This window comes from Xiphias gladius, chromosome 22, assembly GCF_016859285.1.
Source record: "Xiphias gladius isolate SHS-SW01 ecotype Sanya breed wild chromosome 22, ASM1685928v1, whole genome shotgun sequence".
In the NCBI taxonomy this organism is placed as follows: domain Eukaryota; kingdom Metazoa; phylum Chordata; class Actinopteri; order Istiophoriformes; family Xiphiidae; genus Xiphias; species Xiphias gladius.
In genome coordinates this window covers 29430470-29451514 of record NC_053421.1, presented here as the reverse complement: position 1 = coordinate 29451514, position 21045 = coordinate 29430470, and the positions used below count along the sequence as shown (strand labels likewise).

At 45.6% G+C, this 21045-nt stretch overlaps 2 protein-coding genes across 5 annotated transcripts; one reads left to right on the top strand and one right to left on the bottom strand.

Annotated features, from left to right (window-relative positions):
• Positions 1 to 469: 469 nt before the first annotated feature.
• LOC120784324 (sialic acid-binding Ig-like lectin 15) lies at positions 470 to 9479 on the bottom strand. The gene is made up of 7 exons (XM_040118042.1): positions 9404 to 9479; positions 7955 to 8332; positions 6153 to 6518; positions 3731 to 3829; positions 2345 to 2392; positions 926 to 961; positions 470 to 823 (listed from the first exon to the last, which is right to left on the bottom strand). Exons 1-6 carry the CDS (start codon positions 9453 to 9455, stop codon positions 930 to 932), a joined length of 975 nt encoding a protein of 324 aa, XP_039973976.1. The 5' UTR covers positions 9456 to 9479; the 3' UTR covers positions 470 to 823; positions 926 to 929.
• Positions 8442 to 14018, top strand: si:dkey-11p23.7 (V-set and Ig domain-containing protein). 4 transcript variants are annotated; one of them, XM_040118038.1, is made up of 4 exons: positions 8442 to 9637; positions 9750 to 9946; positions 11999 to 12388; positions 13111 to 14018. In XM_040118038.1, the coding sequence occupies exons 3-4, from the start codon at positions 12028 to 12030 to the stop codon at positions 13527 to 13529; spliced, it is 780 nt and encodes a 259-aa protein (XP_039973972.1). In that variant the 5' UTR covers positions 8442 to 9637; positions 9750 to 9946; positions 11999 to 12027; the 3' UTR covers positions 13530 to 14018. The 4 variants fall into 4 exon arrangements, with proteins under 4 accessions (XP_039973972.1, XP_039973971.1, XP_039973974.1 ...); XM_040118037.1 differs by having other exon boundaries at positions 9715 to 9946; XM_040118040.1 differs by lacking the exon at positions 9750 to 9946.
• The last annotated feature ends 7027 nt before the right edge of the window (positions 14019 to 21045 follow it).

The following is a 21045-nucleotide window of genomic DNA, read 5'->3' as shown; positions in this document are numbered from 1 at the left end:
AAAGTGTGCGTGCAGACCCAGGCCAGCTGCCCTGCACGGTCCTTGAGCACACGGCTGGGTATTCCATCCAGGCCAGCTGCCCTCCGTAGCAGCAAACCAGATAATGTTGGATGTCCCTGCACTCCTCGACAGTTTAAATGCTCCCATCTCTCCTGCAGACAGAATAAAGGGTCTTACCTTTGACGATCACGGACAGAATAAGAAGGAAACACTGAGTCTGCTGCCACGTCTTCAGACTGCTCGAACAGAAGCGGCAGCACGAGCTCTGATAAAGAGATACCAAAGAACTGCACCGATCCCTGCGATTAAAATACCACATTCATCACTCACATGTCTTATGATCTGGGATGACGACTGAAAGAGGAACTCTGACCTGCATTTACCGAGACAAGGTGGAAGTTTGTGCTGAGTGTTTGTGTTTGAGATAAGAGACGACAGCGGTGAGCGAGTTGATGTGTGGACAGAGACGATCTGGATGACCTGATTCTGGAGCGCAAAGCACAACCACGAGGGTAATCTGCATTCAGCGCAAGTTTGAGTCGAGAGAGCTGAGACTTTGATACGGGGTTTCACGAGAGGCACGTGGAGCCTTGCCAGTGTTGGAGAGAAAGATCAGGAAGTGAGTAAGACAAACGTGTCAGGAGAGGCTCTTTATTAAACCACTGATCGTAAGTGACGCACATGAGAACGAGACCAATAAAATCGGCAAAACATACAAAAGAAAACCTTAAAACATATGTACAACTATGTGCAGTATTTCAGAAAACATGCAAATATCACATGATTTTAGTTTCACGTATTGAAGGGAGATTCCTCGCTGCTCCTGCAAAATAAAGAACAAAGGATAAATGCGTAGAAATCAGCTCTCATCCTCACTATTTCTCCCTAATATCAGAGGATCATTAAAGGTTGATATTTTTCATACCTCGCTACTGAACGTTCACAGAAGAGTACAGGACACCTGGAAAAACAACGTTTGCAGCCATGAAAATCCATTTTCATAGGCTTGATTTCAGTCCAGAGTTTCCACAACAGCCCGGTTCATATTTAGAGACATGGAAACAGCTGTGCTGAGACTGACCTGAGGCAGGAAGTGCCTTTCACACGGCCCCACTCTGACTGCAACTAACGACTAATTTTCTGTTTTATATGTAACGACACGTTATTGTGTGTGTAGAAAAGCACAGTACGTAGTGTGTTCGTATTACACATTTACACGTCTTGGTAAATACCATTAACACAGAGGTTGCGTTAACAGGCGCTGCCCCAAAACAGAGGCACTAACCATGAGACGCAGTTTGTGTTAGTTTTAACACTTCTCCTTCCGCCGCTACACCCTTCAAACCACACTGTTTTTGTGTGTGTTTTTCTCAGTTTCCTATGCCAGTAAACTGAATATCTTTGGGTTTTAGACAAGACGTGAAGACTTGAACCAATTAATCAGCTGATCACAAAAGTGAAAATCTACAGATGAGTTGATAATGATACGTTCATATCAACATATTTGCAGCGTGCCAAGCACTGAATTACCCTCATTATGCTGATTCAAAACTTAAGCTGTACAGGAACTTCAGTTGTAGGAGACAGGGTTGAAAAGACACACACACATAATGTGTCCAGCAGAGCAGTAGAACGCATCCTGTGTTCGGAGGAATGAGCAAAGACACACTCTTGGTTCATCTTGGATATACACGTAAGTGTGTGTAAAACAGTTAAATTCATCCAGTTCGATGTCGAATTGCCTCAACGTCTGTAGCAGAAAGTGCCACAATATGTCTGTGTCCATTTTCAGCACATTCCCTCATACTTTCTTCCACTCCCTTCAATTTCAGAGGGAAATATTGTACTACACGCTAAGCACTGCAGTAAATTCGCTATTGTTTTAATGACATACCGGCAAACACTATATAAAATAGTCGAATCATTTCTACTTGCTTGCATGATCATGCACCGGTAAGTAATAATAATATAACATATCAAAATGCACCAGTGCATACAGGTGGGGGGCTTTTTAAAAAGCAGCATTAAGGAGATTAAGAAGATCACATTCTGCATTGCCTGCTGACCCCAGGCCACCGAATTTATTCAGAAAGCAGTGATTGGATCCAAGGTCACTGTCCTGTGACGTTTTTGCTTAATAAAATAAAACAGTTGTTGATTCATTTTCTGTTCAACTGACCTAAAGCTGCTTCAGAAATCCATGTGGGTGACGTGAAAAGCTCTGACGACACTGTTGTAGTCTTACACAGACACACACACACACACACACACACACACACACGGTGGCGTCCGCCATCCTGTGGCTTCCTGTGCTGTTTGTCAGCGTGTGCCGCTTCAAACTCACCTGGCTCCTCATGTTGCCGTGTGGAGCGTTTGAAATTAGCAGGTGGAGCTGTGAAGAAAAAAACAACAACACGTCTTTAGACCCGAGGCTTTGCACAGAGCAAAGTGAACGAGAGACGCCCGGTTCTCTCGGATCGTCGTGTGCACCTTCGGTCCATGAAACCCTGTAAACTCCTACGTCCGTCCTCAGTCTCAGCTGTTACTACAGTTTGCCTCACGTGCACCAGAACCTCAAAACTGGACCGGGTACATGGATACAGCCGTCATCAGTCTTACTGATTCCACCTGCTGCTGTAACACGTCGGAATGTTTTGCTTTGAAAGGGTCTTTCAGGAAACGGTGGCTGGGTTAACAGAAACAACTGACACCAGCATTTTATTTTGTATTTTAGCTAAAGATGTTTTCTCATTATTGTGTAGAAACAGCTTTCGACTGCAGATCATCCAGAGACTCTTTCACAAACACCGTCGTCTTGGATTTTGACAAGCCATGGCCCAGCTCATTGGCAGGATGCATTGTGGGATAGTTTGGTAACGTTAAAAGTCATCCGTCCAACACAGTGAGACTGACGGAGAAGAATGGAAAGGAGACAGACAGCTCTGAGAGCGGGACAGTTGAAGAATAAAGGAGTTGGAGAAGAAGACGGTGTGTTAGACCGTGATGTCCCCATCACAGACAGACAGAAAGACATTTTGATATCGCTCTGTCAGGTATGTATCCTGAGAGCCTGCTGCTAAGGGGCACGACCGAACAACGACTGTCCACACCCCCAAGACCTCTCACGAGCTCCCTGTTCGCTCTCGGTCTTTCTCTTTCAGCCGACACGACAGCCGCGGCGCATCCGCCGCCCTGGAGGACTGGTCAGCGTCTCCTGGCGCTTCCGGTCGACAGATCCAGGGCGAGGCTGAGGCCGCGCGGCTTAGCGCTGGGCGACATCTGGACCGGCTCTGGGCTCCCGGCCCGGCATCTTATTGACCAAGCTCCAATCCCGATGCCATAGTTTTATCTAGTTTTATGTGGTTTTGGTTCTTTCACTTATTTATAAAGGGGAAATCATAATGTAGTTGTTGCGTGTGTGTGTGTGTGTGAGAGCAGTAGTGTCAAGGCTGAAGTGAAATCTTAAAGTTGTTTTTCACTGCATGGTTTGTTTTTATAGTTCAGCTAATTGCGTGTTGTTTGCTCACTGTTTGGCTTTAGTCTCCAGTACAGATCATTCTTTCTTCAACATAATTTTTGATTTGATTGAGCCATTTACACGCATGCTACTCTGGATAATGTGGCTGAGAAAAAACTTTCGTGCGACATATTTCAGCGCGGTCTAACTTCCAGGTGCTGATGTGACTTCGATAGGTTCTGTTTGAGGTATTTATGGCTTTGCAGGACTCACCGTTGGTGGAGCTCCTCAGGGTGATGGCTGAGTAAACCAGATGATTCTCAGCTTCGCCATCGGCTGGAGAGGCGGAGGCTCGCTGTCGACGATTCTCCGCTTCACGTACACACACAACACGAAAACCGACAGGAGCAAAAGTTGACAGTTTTTAATGACTCCAGCTGATGTGCTCACATCTGGAGTCTTTGCATAGAGAGCTGTTTGTTTCTGAAAGGACTTAGTCCACAGGTCTTCTGAATGTCAGAGACGTGATGGTTCTGCTGTTAAATTCCGATTGATCAGTCGATTCTCTTTAAATATATTTTGCATCTCGGCTGTTTGTCAGGAAGCTCCAGAGGGGAGCTTTTCTTCTGTATGGTATGTAGTTATGGAGTTGGTTTTGGATTTCCTGTCTGGGATCCATTTAAGCCTCCATATCAACACTAAAAACCTAGAAAACTGAACAAACGGACTCCTCATACTCTTGACCTGGTTTTCTTTCTCCTCTCCTCTCGCCCCCCTCCTCCTCCTGTGCTGATGAAAAAACAGGCGTGATTTAGGGTCTCCAAACTACACCACACACCCAGACTGCTGGGGTCAAAATAAAGCTCTCCTCCTTAAACTGGGAAAGATAAAGCAGGCGGAACCACTCACCTACCGTGGCGTCGCCATAAACAGGAGAAGCTTCGAGACTTTAAAAACCATAAAACCTGAAGAACCTGATCATTTCAGAATAATGTGACATGTAGAAGTTGGAGATTGAATTATTGTTTTAAATCACAGCCTTTTTTTGTTTCAGTGAGAGTGGAGCTTAAGGTGATGGAGACATTGTGATTGTGGCGTGGGACCCCACGAATATGTAAAATACTGTATCATAAAGTGTTTTGGGGGAGGTTGTGCGATATGTACCATGGTTTGTCAGACACTCCCCAGCATCTTGGAGGAGGAAGGAAATATAAAACCACTTGTTCCTCTTTTAAAAAAATCAGAAAATGATTCAGTTGTCGCTCCTCCAACATGGCAGTGACGTTGTGTGGGATTTGACTGTGTCCCCCTCACACGACCGTCTGAAACCGGTCGATTTGACTCACCTGTAGCAGCAGCGCTGCTGCCTTCCTCTGCTCCGCCACCTTCGTATGAAAGTGGATGAATAATACAGTGTAAAAAAAACAGATGTAACCTAAAGCAGAAACGGGATGAAGAAACTAACACGGATTAGTCGGGTCCGGTCGATGACTGATCTGCTTCATAGGGTCCAGGCTAAAAGTGGCTAGAATCACTTCCACCTCAGCCAGCTACAACATGAAAAGGCTGCTTACTGCACACGTCAGTCGCTGATAATAATCCTGCAAGAAGCTGATGGAGCCGCTGTGTCGAGATGATGGAGCAGTTTTCCTTTCTATCCTCTGAGTACACCTCGCTCTCCGTACTCGTCTACTTCTACTTAAGTAAGATTACGAGTACAGGACCTTTACTCGTAGTGGAGTATTTAATGGTCGTGCTACTTTTACTCTCTTCACCACTGACCACGGGAAAACACACCTTGACAAGGCCACTGAAGAAATGGGCTTTGATAGGAGGAAAATCCTGATTGATGGCTTTACTCAGGGTTAATAAATCATTTATAGATCAGTTATAAGCCATTGATAAGCACAACATCTGGAAGAAAAACCTCCTCCAGCAGGACACTTTGTCTTTTTCTCTCTTTAACTCATCAGGGAGACGTCTCCAGGGCACTCTTTGACCGCTGATCTGCAAGAAAACAGCTGCGGGACATCTGGGCCAACGTCCAAACGGATAATTAACATCAAGTGTCTGCAGGAGGAGGATTTCCCACAACCTGGCAACCCAGAAGTTGCTCTTATTAATGGTTTATGGCCGATCTATAAATGTCAGGATCTGTATTCATTTTCTTGGCATTTCCTGTTTTATTTTGAAGTTGGTTCTGTTGTGTTACTGTTTGTTTTACTTCCTGGTTTTTCCCGCCTGTGTTGATTACTGGCTCCACCTTAATGTCTTTCACCTGTGTCTTGTTTCCTGTGTATTTAAACCCCGCCTCATTTCTCATGCGTTGCCAGATTGTCTTTGTTACCCTTGTGTTCAAGCTCTCTCGCGTTTAGTCCTGATTGATTCCCTGTGTATGATCTGTTTTTCCGGTATTTTTGTGACCCTCGATTCTGCCTGTTCCTGATCTGCCTTGTTGCCCGGTTTAACTGGCTCCTGGTATTTTGACCTCTGCTACGTCTCTCGGATTAAAGATTTAGATTTTGGACATTGCACTTCTGCCTGACTCTCTCTCTCTTGCACTTGGATCCACACCCTAAGCTCTAGAAGCTCTAGAGATTTTTTATTATAAATGGGGGCAGTGCAGCAGCAGCTTATAAGCCCTGCCTTTATTGCCTGGTCAGGGGGTCAGACCAGACACTTATCAGCAGCTCACCTCTGGTTCTTCTCAGGTGCTTGATGACGCCCGTAGAGAGCAGCAGCAGCAGCAGCAGCAGGACGCCACACACGGTCAGCGTTATCATCAGAGTATCGCTGGCCGGATAGGTCCGCTCTGCTCCGCCCAGCTCGCCCTCCGCCCTGCAGGTCAACGCCTCCTCCTCCGGGTACGGCACAGAGCTGATCAGTCGGTACAGACCGGTCTGAGAGGTCTGGACCTGGTTCTCAATCAGGCTCCTGGAGGCCGACAGCCAGACGACTCTAGGCAGTGGCTGGCCCTCCACCTCACACTGCAGCCTCCTGCGGGCGCTGTCTGAGCCGGAGGGTGTCTCCACCACTAAGAGGCTCAGGATCAGGGGTTCACCTGCAGACACAAAATCACAGTATGGTGACGTGACACAGTCTGGTAAAATCTGTGACATCTTCCGGGACCGTTTCCAGTCTGAAGAACGGGTTGTTTGGAATCACTGAATTTAACAGTAACTCTTACTCTCAGTTTTAGTTCATGAGATTATGTTATTTTAACCAAACACTAGACGATCAAACCGAACCTTTCTGAGCTGATTGTGTTCGTCAAGAGGCTCATTTCACCTGCATCAGAATGAACTAAAAAGAAAGCTTTTAAAACACGTCACACCGCTGAGCTTTACGAGGTTTTTATTTCATTATGTAAGGGCAGGTGTGTGTGGATCCAAGTGCAAGAGAGAGAGAGTCAGGCAGAAGTGCAATGTCCAAAATCTAAATCTTTAATCCGAGAGACGTAGCAGAGGTCAAAATACCAGGAGCCAGTTAAACCGGGCAACAAGGCAGATCAGGAACAGGCAGAATCGAGGGTCACAAAAATACCGGAAAAACAGATCATACACAGGGAATCAATCAGGACTAAACGCGAGAGAGCTTGAACACAAGGGTAACAAAGACAATCTGGCAAGGCATGAGAAATGAGGCGGGGTTTAAATACACAGGAAACAAGACACAGGTGAAAGACATTAAGGTGGAGCCAGTAATCAACACAGGTGGGAAAAACCAGGAAGTAAAACAAACAGTAACACAACAGAACCAACTTCAAAATAAAACAGGAAATGAATAGAGATCCTGACACATTACTGTTTCCCAAACCCTGTTTCCTGTGTCTTCTATCTCACTGTTACACAAAGAGGTTGACAAAGGTACTGAGGGACTTCCTGGGTATAAACTATGTTGATTCAACCCTGGATGTCTTCCTGATGGGAGCGGTAAAAAAATCCCTGAGGAGTAGAAAAGGTTAAACCTTCTGTCATTGGCCAAGCCGACGACATTTTGATTTGGAAGAAGACGGCAAAACTTGGCGTTCTGACGTTTTGAGAGTTTGACACACACAAGCTTAGCTTTTACTTAGCACTTCATTAACATGATGTGCCAACAAGACTCTATGTGAGTATATGATTATAACTTGAGCGTAAAAATAACGATTTGTACTTCCTCTTTCAGGCAGGACCCTGAACGCGCTTTCACAGACTCCCCCTCATGGACGGGTGCTGATTAGAGGGCGTCAACGGTCTTTTTTTAAATCAATGTCATGATGGGAAGGAGTCCCAAACGCCAGACTCTATGTCAGCATTGGCCTCGCCACGTTCAGGATCATCTTAAACAGTCGATGGCGTGTTGGGCCATTTTCAACTCGTGAAATGCTGATTTTTATAACTTCAATGAGAGATGTCAACATCACCACCAGCACTGACGTGTTTCACCTCAGCAGAGTCACATCATTTAGTTTACAGCTCAAAACACGTGGGTAGGTGAGCAGCAGGACAACCTCACCTGTTACATAAAGCCGCACGTGTTTCTGGAAATTATCCCACTGGCCGTCCAGCTCCACTCGGCAGAAGAACCAACCGTTATCAATCAGCTGTACCTTCTTCACGAGGAGGGACAACTCCCCCCGCCGAGGATCTCCATCCAGGGAATATTTGATTCCAGAAGATGAGCAGCTGCTGAATTCTTCCCTGGAGTCATTTTTAACTGAACAGCTGAAGAACGGCAGAGCATCTGATACTCTAGCCAGCCATTTGACCGTGATCCTCCCAGAATAGTGCTGTTGTCGGGGATGAGTGAAGGAGCAGCCGAGGACGGCGTCTTCTCCTCTGGAGACAGTGACCTCCCCGGAGACCACCATGTTCCAGGAAACCGAGAGAGACCCTGGAGAGGAGGATCGTATCGGTGCGAGTTAACAATGAAAAAAGCCAATGTCTTCAAAAATAAATACGGAACATATTATTATTTATTGGAGTTCACAGAGAGACCACTTGTGGACTTCATGAATTGTGGACCGCAGCACTCCCAAACTAGTGCCCTCAGAGATTTCACAACGGAGCAGTCTTTCAATGCCGTGCTCCACGCTTCATAGATCCGAAAACTACCGTTGAGTCAGTGGGTTTCTACCTGTTTTTACGCCTCTTTCGAGGGGGAACTTTGCCGATTTTGCACATTAAGGTGTAAATCAAAATTGGTTTAAAATTGAGGTGAAGTTAAGGTGGTTCGGACATCTGGTCAGGATCGTCCTGGACACCTTCCAGAATAGGTTCTCTAGGTACGTCCAGCTGGTAGGAGACCCAGGGCAAACCCAGAACACGCAGGAGGGATTATATATCTCATCTGGCCTGGGAATCCCTCGGGACCCCCCAGGAGGAGATGGAAAACGTTGCTGGAGACAGGGACGTCTGGACTGCCTTGCTTAGCCTGCTGCCACCATGACCCGACCCCAGATAAGCGACAGAAAATGGACCCTGATGATTCATGAGGGTTATTTGGGCTCGAGACCACACATTTTAGCCACGGTGGCTCGGTCCACCACTTTGTTCCAGACTGAAACATCTCACACCAACAGCTGGATTGGGATGAAATATGCTTCAGACATTCGTGTTTTCCTCAGGATGAACTGTAAAACTCTACCTAACTGTTAAACTCCAAAACTCTCTGATCCTCTGATTTTTCCCCTAGAGCTATCATCAGTTTGACATTTCAGTTCATCTGACACTTTTTGAAGAAACTTTTCTTCCTGTTTTTGAAATCTGTCTCTGGTGAGTCCCCCAACTTCACGGAAGTGACAGGCTGAATCCCTGGAGCACCCCTTTAAAATCCTGATTGACAAACTGTTTCCTTTAAAGTAAAGGTGATGGGCTTTTATTAAACACTAACTACAACAAACCAGACATCACAGCTTCAAATGTCTGGTCCCATCCTACCTGAACTAAAAATAAAAGATCTTACCTGGGATGATCACCGACAGAATGACAAAGAAGAACTCAGTCTGCTGCCACATCCTCAGGATTATCAGAAAGAAGTGGAGAAGTCTTCAAACCCTCAAGCTAATAAAGCACATGAGGAAGTTCTTGAAATTAGAAATATGTCTTATGAAACAGCATTTCCTGCTAGTTTTTAAAAAGTAGAACTAAAAGAGGCAGCTGTGAAGGAAGTTGAGGATTCAACACTCACCAAACTGAGGTTTTTAACTTTTGTTTGACATGTTTTTATTGTATGTTTTATGTGTTTTATTTATTTTTGTGTATTCGATGTTTAAGCTCCAAGTCTCTGCCTGCTGTTTGCCGCTGAGCAGGTAGTGGACGGTGGCTTCATACAGCTGTTTCTCTGAAAACACCTGCCTGCTGCGGCCGAAAACGAGGCTGTGAGAGCGGCAAGACTGAACCGGAACGGCGAACAGATGAACACTGAGCTGGGACTCGCTGTAAAGCTCCGTGAAGCCGAAGGCAGCTGCTGATTCAGCAGTATGACAGAACAATCAACATCCTGATGGTTGGTCTATTGTTAGAACTGGACTCGCAGTGGAGTGAAAAATGTAACATCCTGATTATTCAGAATTTAAAATTTAGTCATAGTTTTTATTTTTAAATAGTTTTGATGCGTGTACATTAAGTGTTTATGTGTATTTGTCTTTGCAAACCCCTCGAGGGACAAAGTATTTCTGCGTATAGTGTTTTGAATGATATTAAATTGAGAAGGGTCTCAAAGGTCAAACGCGTGCGGTTCATCGTCGTTAACCGATCCAGCTTTGTGTTATACCTGTTTTAAAAAGGCCGAGGTTACTTTGAACGTCTCAGTCAAAGCAGCAGCCTGGACCACAAGGCCTCTCGGTCCCAGAACCAGCAGCGGTGAAAAGATGAGAAGGGGCGCGTTACGCGGGAAAGCGTCGGAGACTGCAGCTCTCACCATGTTGTCTCTGCGACGTCTCTATCGGAAACGGAAGCGGCGGCGTCTCTGCCCCTCGGCTTCTTTCCATTGGCAGACGGTTGAGCTTATTTTGTTGTCCTTTCAGGGCAGACAATATAAATAGAAGAATGGAAAAACACACAGTGCTGCGTCTGGAGGTACTGAGTCACATAAATGACGCACACACACACACACACACACACATTCACGTTATACCCTGTTGTGCGGTTGCTTCGGTAGACACATCATGAACGTCCACTCGGTCTGCGGTACTTTGAGTCTGCTGCTGTCTGCTTTAGGAGGTGAGCTGATTCACACACACGTAAACCAGCAGATACATTATCAGTTTGTGTCTTTGCGGATGTGATGCAGGTTTTGTTTCTGTAGTTTCTGTTGTATAAAAACTTGACAGGAGCAGCCTCAGATTCTTTGTAGATCCACAAGTAAAACAGAGCTTTACTGAGCTGAGGTGAAGTATTGGTAAAAATGGTTCGTAAAACAGGTGGAACCTTGTATTATTTTATGATTGATCAGTATTCAGACAAAATCAACCTGTCGCAGTGAGTTTCACTTACTCTTGGATCACAGAGAAAACTTTCAGCGTGTAAACAAGAGGCACGTGTCGAGTGAAGCTCAGTGGCGCCATTCAAACAGCAAATGAGTGAATATCTTTCGAGCGAATGTAGAGCTGCAACAATTTATTACGTAAGAATGCGAGAATCCTCTGGTTCCAGCTTCGCAAATGGGAATTTTGTCTGGTTTCTCCGATGAAAGTGAATCGAATCTCTTTGGATTTTGGACTGTTCGTCGCACAAACTAAGAGACTGAAGGACGTCCCTTTTTGGCTTTGGACAGTTCTCAATGTTCGCCATTTTCTGACATTTTTTTAGAGAAACAACTAATCGATTCATTGGGAAAGCAACAGACCAATCAACAATGAAAATGATGGTCAGCCCCAAATGAGCGGCGTTCCGCAGAGCACTGAAGCTGTCCTGAAGGAACAAGCACACTACGAACCCACTGTAATCTGTAGCTTGGGCTGGGGTTAGGTTCTGAGCTGTGCCGGCAGCAGGTCTGGGGGGACTGCGGTGTTTGGCGGCCGTTCAGTTCACCACTTTAATCCAGACTGAATCTCTCTACAACCATCAGATGGACTGAGATGAGATGAGCTTCAGACGTTCATGTTCCCCTCAGGATGAACTGTAATAACTTTGACCATCTTCTGACTTTTCCTCTAGCGCCATCATCCGGTCAAGATTTTAATCTGTCCAATACTCAGCTTTATGACCAAACGCCTGCAGAACTAATGACGTTCCCGTCGGCCTCAGCCGAGACCTGTGCTTACTGCTAATTAACGGCTAATTAACCATGATGCTGAACACGGTAAACATTGTACCCGCTAAACATTAGCATGTAGCATCAAAGCATTGCTGTGTCTGAGTTAGCAAGGCTGTAGCCTCTTGGTGTTGTTAAACCCTTTTTCTAACTGTTCAGTAAAAAAGCTACAACATGTAAATCAGACAGATTTGGTTGTTGGAGGGTGGAGCTGAGATGCAACGGAGATAAAAATGTGAGGCTGTTTCTGTTCGGTAACCAGTGACTGTCACGCCCCTTTCTCCCGCCCCCTCCTCCCGCCAGCCCTCGGCTCCGGAGATGACGGCTGGTCCATGTACGTGCAGCCGGAGATACGAGCCATCGAGGGTTACCCGGTGGTGCTGCCCTGCACCTTCAGCCACCCGCAGCACTCCCAGCATTCCTCCCTGCAGGTGTTGTGGCATCTGGGCCACGGTCAGGGCGCCACCGTCCTGTACCGCTGCACCAACCGGCTCGGAGCCCCCACCTGCGAGCCGGGGCCCCAGCAGGACCAGCGCTACAGGCTGGAGGGTAGCCCAAGAGAGCACGACCTGTCGCTGCGCATCAGCAGCGCCACCCTGCAGGACAGCGGACGCTACTACTGCAGAGTGGAGGTTCAGGGACGAGAGCGCATCAGCTTTGAGGACAAGATGGGAACCAGACTGAGAGTGGAGGGTACGGTTCTACAGCCCCCTTGGTTAGGAAGTCCAGCTAACAGCAGGCACGGCCGGGTTAAGCTCCTGCGGGGACCCGGGGGGAAAAAAATTTTTGTTGGACCTCTTTATTTCCCCAATAACAAAAAGTGTAATTCATCAATTGACAGAAAGTTAATTTTGTTAGTTGATTAATTGTTTGAAGTTACTGTTTGTGCAAAAATTCACCGGTAGCAGCTTCTTAAATATGGACATTCACTTGGGCTTCAGGATATAATGAGACATTTGTTTCTCCATTTTCTGACATTTTACATATTAATCAGTCAATCAGTTATTAAAGAACTTAACCGCCAGACCTGCTGATACTGAAAACAATAGTTGCAGCCGTAAAGTTCTCCCATGAGGTGATAGTACGAGCCTGTCAGAGGTTTTTCTGTCTGTTTAAAAAAATAAAGCAGTTTGATAAATCTTTACAACAAGTTTACAAAAAAATCAGCAACAAAGATCAAATTAAACAGTTCAGGTCTTAAAACCGGATTTTGCCCCTCTAGAGTCCCTCTACCAGACCAGAACCACAAGATGGTGGACCAGAGCCAGAGTTGATATTCTAACTAACTAATGATGAATCAAATAACCACCCTCGGGGGTCTGGGGCTCCTGGTTGTAATCCAGCCTTGCCAGCAGGGGGCGACTGTGGCGCTTTGTTCTACTCATCTGTTTTCCCTCTTTCCGTCTGTGCTGCAGCTCCTCCGAAGATCCTGGCCCTGTCGGTGGAGGGCAGTGAGCAGTCCAGTTACAGAGCTCTGTGCCGGGTCCAGGGCTCCCCGCTGCCGGACATCCAGTGGCTTGGCCCGGACGACCTGCTGGAGGGTTCACTGTTGGGCCCGGTGGCGCAGGGCACCAACTACCACACCGTCAGCCAGCTGAGAGACGTGGAGCCGGGCCAGCAGTACACCTGCAGCGCCTCCAACCCACTGGGCAAAGAGCAGGCCACCCTGTACGTCCTGCCCCCCCGACCCCCACTGTCCGTGACCGGGGCATCGACTCCTCTCCTGTTACTTCTGTCCCTGTCTGTGGGGGCAAAGGTCATCCTGCTGGTTGGGGTGGGGGTGTGGATGGTGCAGGGAGGAAGTCTGCAGGGAGTCAGCTGCTGGTGGAAATAACCTGACATAATTTAATGTATTTACGCTATGGCAGCACCGTAGGAGCAAGTCCCCTACTTAGCCTTTGTATTCAGTCTATAAAGACGTAACAACTGGTTTCCAACGCAGCTGTGATCGGATCCCAGTGTTTGTCAGCGTCTCCGTCACCGGCTCCAACTCCTCCTGTGGACACGCGTCAGCGGAGGCTGCTGGAGGAACAGACGATGAACGACAACACAATAAAACACAGTAACATAAAATATGTTTATAAAAGTCTATAAAATATAAAATAAGTCATAATTGCTGACAACTACTCTTTATTAATAAACACTTAAAAATCATATTATTATATTGCAACTATATCATAGTGTGTTAAATCATTTAGTAAAATGTATTAAATGTTTGCATTCTGCTTGTAAATTCTAAACATAACAGTAAAGTTGTACAGACTTTAATCATTATTATTGATCACATGACCTGAGAGTGTTTCAGATATTTTATTTGTCTTGAAAATCAAATAATAAAGTTCTGACGAAAACTTTGACAACATTTTGTTTTTCCTTATATAAGCAGAAATTATTATACAAAGTGGTGTCTTTGGGAGTGTTCATGTCCATATTATGGAAACCGTGGCAATGCTTTATTTTATTGGTCCGTAAATTTCCAAATAATTTCCATTAATTTTCATGAAAAGGACTTCGTAATCTGGTACTAATTATGGGTAAAACAGGAATTTAAACCCCAGTAAATATGAATTAATTATTCATTTACTATTTCAAACATTATTCTCCATATCTGTCGAATTCCTTTGTTGCCTGTAGACAAATATTTTACTGTTGGTCCTGCTCGGTTGACCTGCTGTGCTCTGCCCAAATCAATATCCTACTCTAGTAGTGACGCAGTTATTTCCGGGGAACTTGCAACCCTGTAAAGTAAAGTGTTGCACTTTATTCCACACACTGTCACATTAGACATTAGACATTATTCTATTAGATAACTTCTCTCATCACTGCTTGACTCTCTAGCTTTTCGTACTTGCTCCTGATGATCTGGAAAGATGAGGTTCTGGAGCACAGAGTTGTAGGAAGAGGTTTTAGTAAGGTGCAGCGACTGTTTCAACGTAAATCTGAAAGTCTTCATGAGAGTGAGAAGAGGCAGAGGTGGTGCTGATGTTTAAGATGCCTGTGCCCAGCCAACGGCTGCCTCTCGTAGGGTGAACCGGTTCTGGGCGACCAATGCCATACTGTCACAGCACATGTCAGAAGAATATTATGAAAACTATCAAACTCACTAGGAAACATCATACAATCACAAAAGACACAACGGATTAACGTCTCAGAACCGTCACAGAAAACAATAAATAAATTAAATGAACTTCTTCATTTACAGGGTCTATGTGTGAGAATTGGCCTGACTGTCAAATTCATTCTCCGAACAACTAGGGGGCAGCGTATAACCAGAAAGTTGGGGCGTCCACCCCTGTCATAAGAAACAAGGAAATGCACTCTTTGGTCCCTCCTCCCCCCGTCCCCTTCCCCTGCGCCGAGGTCAGACCGGCCCTCGGCCAAACCAGGACAAGTCCCGGTGGGCCGCCGCCGCGTCAGAGGACTGTCCGAAAATCCATGAAGTTTTTACCGGGCCTCTCTGCGTCCCTGTCAGTCAGTGTAGTCCGGGCCTGGGCTCACTGGCCCATCACAGCCAGGTTTCAACCCTCGCCCTCACGTTGAGCTAACGTTAGCCTGAATGAACCTGACCTCAGCACAGGGCAGCTGTTGACATGTTGCCAACCCTACCTTCCAGTCTGATTATGTAGCCGGTAGGCTGTTTCCTTTGGTTACTGTTAGTCTGACGACACCCGGTCTGCCCAGTCAGAGAACCAGGAAGATGTGGTGGTGGCAGGAGTAGCGGAGGAGCCGCGAGAGGTGGAGGAAGGCGAGGGAGAGGGAAGAGCAGCTGGAGCAGCGGCATCAGTAGCCGAGCTCGAGGAAAGACGGAGGAATGTCGCGAGAGAGGACGACTGCAACGCGGGTTTACAGTCCGCTCACAGTTACTACTTCTTCGTCCTTTCACGTTGGACTGAGGGCAGACTGGACGCTGCAGTGACTCACTATCGCCTCTTGAGGCAGAAAGTGGTATTAGGAGACGGGACGGGCCGCGGCTAGCTGCTTAGCATGCTAACTTCAGTAGATACCTCTGCACCACGGTACACAGACGTCTCTGACATAATGTCAAAAGTGTTATTTCAACACTTTTTGTTGATATTTTTAGTTGATTGTTGAATATTTTAAACTAAAATACCTACATATGGCCCCTTTAAAAAATTCTGAACATTACCCAGCCCTGTTCTGTTTTGTTTTTTAGTGGCCCACTAGCTTCTGGTCAAATTAATCTCACATTGAAAGCTTCTGGTGTGACCGGGACCTTAAACATGGTGTGGCATTTTTCAGGAATGACTGCACGCACCAATCAAACTACTCATCAAACTACATGACTTAACAAAACTTACAGAGGGCACGGTGCAGTCTGCAGGTTCCTGAACTCTTTTTAAAAAAAATTTTCACAACATTTTTTAGATACAAATTCAAGCTTGGATTTAATCTAAACTGATATTACTGGAATAGCTTTGAAGCAGTTATTCTAATCTTATTAATAATACAGGGCAACTAGAGAATGGCTATGGATAAGGTTAGACTCATTAAAATACTTTGTTAATGCTTAGAGAAAGAGATGCAAAATATTAGCACTGGGAATGTACGGCATGTAGTTCAGAGACCCCAGATCACGCTTCATGTTTGGCTGCTAGTTTTCCAGTGGGGTCCTCGCCGCCCTGCTGGATCGTCCCACTACAGGGGCAAGAGGACGGGCTCTCTGTAGCAGACGGGATGGGCGGCCTTGCAGCAGTCCTCGTCACTCCACCCAAAGTCCTCGCCACTTCCCAGACTCATGATGGCACACTGGCCGTCGTGCACTGTGCCGGGCTCCCCCTCCTCCCAGTTGGTGTCGGTGACTGGGTCGTTGTTCAGCCAGTACCATTCTCCGGTCTGGGCGCTCCGGCGCATGCCGATCCACACCTCCTGCACACTGTCGTTCTTGGCCTGGATAATTTTTTTGTAGACCTGTGTCCCGTGTTGGGCCTCGGAGATGCTGATCAGCTCCAGGTTCTTGTCTTTGCAGTACTTCAGAGATTCACGCCAGCCGCCCGCCACTTCTCCGATTTCTACGACCTCTGGAGTCAAGGCGCAACCCCTTGAATCTGTGAAACAGATGGGAGACAATCTGAAATTAGCTTTGTTTTGATAAGTAACAATTCTTGGAAATCAGCGCTTTCGTTGTGTTTTGTGCTGGTGGGCTGGTAACAACAACTTGCCAAACCGCTTAACAATCAGGGCTGAGCAACCATAACTAGGCATGGCGGAGTTCAAGCTCGGGGTTTCTCCGCATGTTGCAGCAGTGTGCATGAGGCTCTAGGCTAACGCTTTATTTAAGCCCCCTTATTTAGCTTTTATAAGCAGTAGACAAAGATTCAGTCAATTCTTTATAACAGACTCGTAAGCAGATATAAGGGCATTTTAAGTGTTTATTAATGTTCAGTATTTGTTCTATATTCTATTATTCCAGCTGTTGTTCATTATCTGTTTATCCAGCAGCCCCGGGTGGACAGCGGGCATACAAAGTACACCAGAGACCAGGTTCGCATCCAGAGTTTACGCAACAAAAGCGTTTTGGTTCAGGTTCAGGAAAGATGGCGGTTTTTCCTTAAACGTAAATAAACAGGTTGTGTCTGAAGTCACTGAACTTTTTCTGTATTAAACCAGACCCGGATCTTTCCCGAACCTGAACCAGGTGCCCGAGAGTCTGAACAGAACCGTAAATCAATTTAATGATGCCGGAGTCACTACAGGTGGATGTTGTTCTGCGGGATCAGATTGTCTATGAACATTTTACTGAAATGTTTAGTATCAACGTATTTGTGACTTGCCATGTACGTCAATTAACAACTTATCTTCATGATGTTATGAGAAAACGAAATCCGGTCGCAATTACGTTTCCTACGAAAACGTATTTGTTGTTGCAGTTTTGTCGTATATGAACGTCATTTTTAGGAGACGGGTTTGAGCAGCCTCCACTAATGGGTGTCAGCAGGAGGAGTGAGAGTTGTTAACAAACATATTTTAAGAGATTCCCATTTTAAAATGAGTCAGATTGAAACGGGAGCAGTCAGCTGCAGACGGCATTTCGACCAACTCATGGAGCTAACGTTAGCTGAATTAGTTGAGCGACAGTCCTCGTTTCAGCTGCAAAATCGATAATCGCCGGTTAAAAAAAAGAGGCTGCTTTTGTAATCGAGCACTTGTTTCAAAAAATTGCCGTGAATTTTCTAAATCTGCCACCGTTATCAGCGTAAACTGTGTCTGTGCCAAGCGAGATGAGTAACTATGAGGGAGCTAGTTTTAGAGCTAAAATCCAACAACTTGTTTAAAAGTCAGAAGTGACACGGCCTTTATTTCTAGGAGTTTCTCCGGACTCGGTCAACCGCAGTTTTAAGGTGGAGGTCCGACTGTAAACACGATGTGGCTCATGTTCACGGTCAACGTATCCGCAGGTTTGAAAAGTCTCTAAACTTCAGTTCCCTCCAAAAAAGGCCTTAGAGGGTATTAAATCAATGAAATTTCATTGACAAAGGTCTTGAATAGTTTTTGTGACCAGACGAAGACAGTTTCAATTTTAGCAAAGCCCAAAATGAACAAATCAATTTTTTATTTTTGAATTGTTTAATCCATCCATCAATTTTCTGCTGCTTATCTGGGACCAGGTATGGACTGTTTATGAGATTTATAAAAAAAGGTGCTGAATTACATTCTATACAGTGTTAAATAAAAAATAGTTGCAGGTCCATACCTGGGGCTTTACTGATGATGGGTGCTGGGTTCCCAAACAGAGCCTCTCCCTTGTTTCCCCCAAAGTAGACAGCCATTTTAAAGGAAGTGTGCCAGACGACGTTCTTTTCCAGAACCACATCCACTCTGGTTGAGACGTACTCGGTCCCTTTCAGTTCCTGCCACTCTGGACTCTGCAGAGGAAGATTTCCAATCCGAACCCCGTCAGTGAAATCCTTGTGGACTATGATCACAGCAAAGCTCTGCATATGCGAGATGTGGCTGACTACAAAGCAGGAGGCGAAGTCCGTCTCTGGGATCAGAGTGAGCAGTAAGCCCGGGCGGTAGAGGATGGCTGTACCGGCTGTCTGGACCAGCGGCGAGTCTGGATCAAAAGCCTCTATTTTGGCGGATTGTTTCTCTGACAGAAGAAGAAATGTTTCCCCATGAGCATCCTTGGCCAGGACAGGAGGAATGAAGAACCTCAGCTTCTCTTCTCTGGCGGGCGGCAGCATGGCGTACAGCAGCCCACAGGTACAGTTGTGCCGGAGAGCACAAGAGTGAGCGAAGAGGACCGCCACCGGCCGGTCGGCTTTCACGGCTCGCAAGTTATCCCCTTCCTGTACCCACATCTGAACGATCTGCTGGGGCTGAAGCGTAACTTCTTTGGCCTCTGCACCTTCAACAGTCACCTTGGTTTCTTGGTCCGCACCGATGATGACAAGCTTGAACGGGCTTCCCTCATTTACATTTAACGTGACTTGGTCAGTGGTTCCTTGGATTTTGGGTATAGGCGGGATGAGGTACTCTTTGCCCAGCTTGTCAGTAGGTATCACCAGAGCAGTCTGCACACTGTTGTGTTTAAGGCTGATGGCTTGGACAGTGATATTCTTGGTGCTGGTAATTACAAGCGTTTTGTTGGAGATTTCTGCCTTCCTGAGCTCCAGGTTTGCTTCAAGAACGAACTTCCCAGACTGTCCGGCGTGCATTATCACTGTTCTTGTAGAGTACGTATGCGTTTTGATGGTGACCTTTGTGTTATCGTGCAAGGCAGTGATTTGGACCCGGTTTTGGGGCTGAACCGGATGATAATAGGCGATGTTCTCCGGAAAAGCAACAGCGAATTTCCGACCAGTGTTGTCATCTGGTAGATTGGCAGCGGATTCTGGAGAAAGAGAGAAAAAACTGCTAAAGCCAAAAAAAAAAAAAAAATCGGTCATACTTTTCAAAAGGTAAAACTGCACCAGCCATGGGGAGGAGGTCAGGCACAGGTCAGTGAGCAGCGGTCTGGAATCCATGACGACTGAATTCACGCTTTTGCTGTTCCTCACAGCGTCACTGTGTGACGAAGTTAAACAAAGTGCTTGTTCTGCCGTGACATGGACTTGAGGGTAACTAACAGATGCCGCTGTTCCTCTGCTCCGCGCAGTTGTACTGTACAGCGGGAGTTTACCCAAATACAAATACATTCAAATTTAAAAATAACTACAGACATTTTTGTGACACAAACAGAAAGTAGCTTTGCGTTACCCTTAAACTGACTGAACTGATTTAGCCAAACAGCAAAAACAGCTGCTAACTCATTAGCTTTGTAGGGCAGTTCTGGATCTGCACTTGTAACTTGTGTGGTTAGAAGAACCGTGTTTACATTTGTCTCATTTACATTTTTTGTGGCCATTAACCTCCTAAATTTGTTGTTGGGCCCCTACGGACCCCAACTACACATGTCAGTTTCATTATTTCCCCGGACGCCAACTGGTACTCTACAGCAGAAATGATAAATTGATTAAATGATTCTTCCATTGACAGAAAATTAACTGGCAACAATTTTGATCATTTATTACTCACTTAAGTCAGTTCAAGAAAAAAAATGCTCAAATTTACTGGTACCAGTTTCTCAAATGTGAATATTTGCTGTTTTTCCCACTTTTCTACGACAGTAAACTCGACATTTTCTGGTGTTTTGACTGTTGGTCAGAGAAGACAAAAACAATTGGAATAATGAGGCATTTTCCACTATTTGGTGACATTTTATACAGTGAATAATCAATAAGTTATTGAAGAAAATAACTGCCAGATGTATAGATAATGAAATAATTGTTGGTTGCAGCCTGACAGTTCGAGTGATACGACTTTACCAGAGGCTTTCTGTCTGTTAAATTACTTGACAGACAGAAGAAAATGAAGCAGTTTGATTAAAAGAAAAACAAAACACTTTACACCAAACGACCAGAATAGAAACTGAAACAGTTCAGGTCTTAAAACCAGATCCTGATTCCTTCTACAAGATGGAGGACGGACGACCTGTCAGAGTTGATGTTCTACTTCATTAGTGCAAATTTCTAACAAATTTGTGAATGATCAAAATATCTAGAGCCAAATAAGATGTAACAACCCCGGGGGCCTGGGCCCCTGAGCAGCTGCACACTTCAACCGGTTGATAATCCAGAATTGTTTGTGTCATTGGCAACAATAGAAGATTCTTTCAGAACTTTGGACGTGTTTTCAAAAACACAATAATTTCAGCATTTTACCGCCAGCAGGTGGCGTTTTCCGACTGGTGTCCAGTCCAATGGACCTTATTTTGTTTTACGAAGGTTTCTCCAGGTTTTTATGGCCTGGTTTGTTTATGTGAGTTTAAATGTGAGGCGTGAGATTAA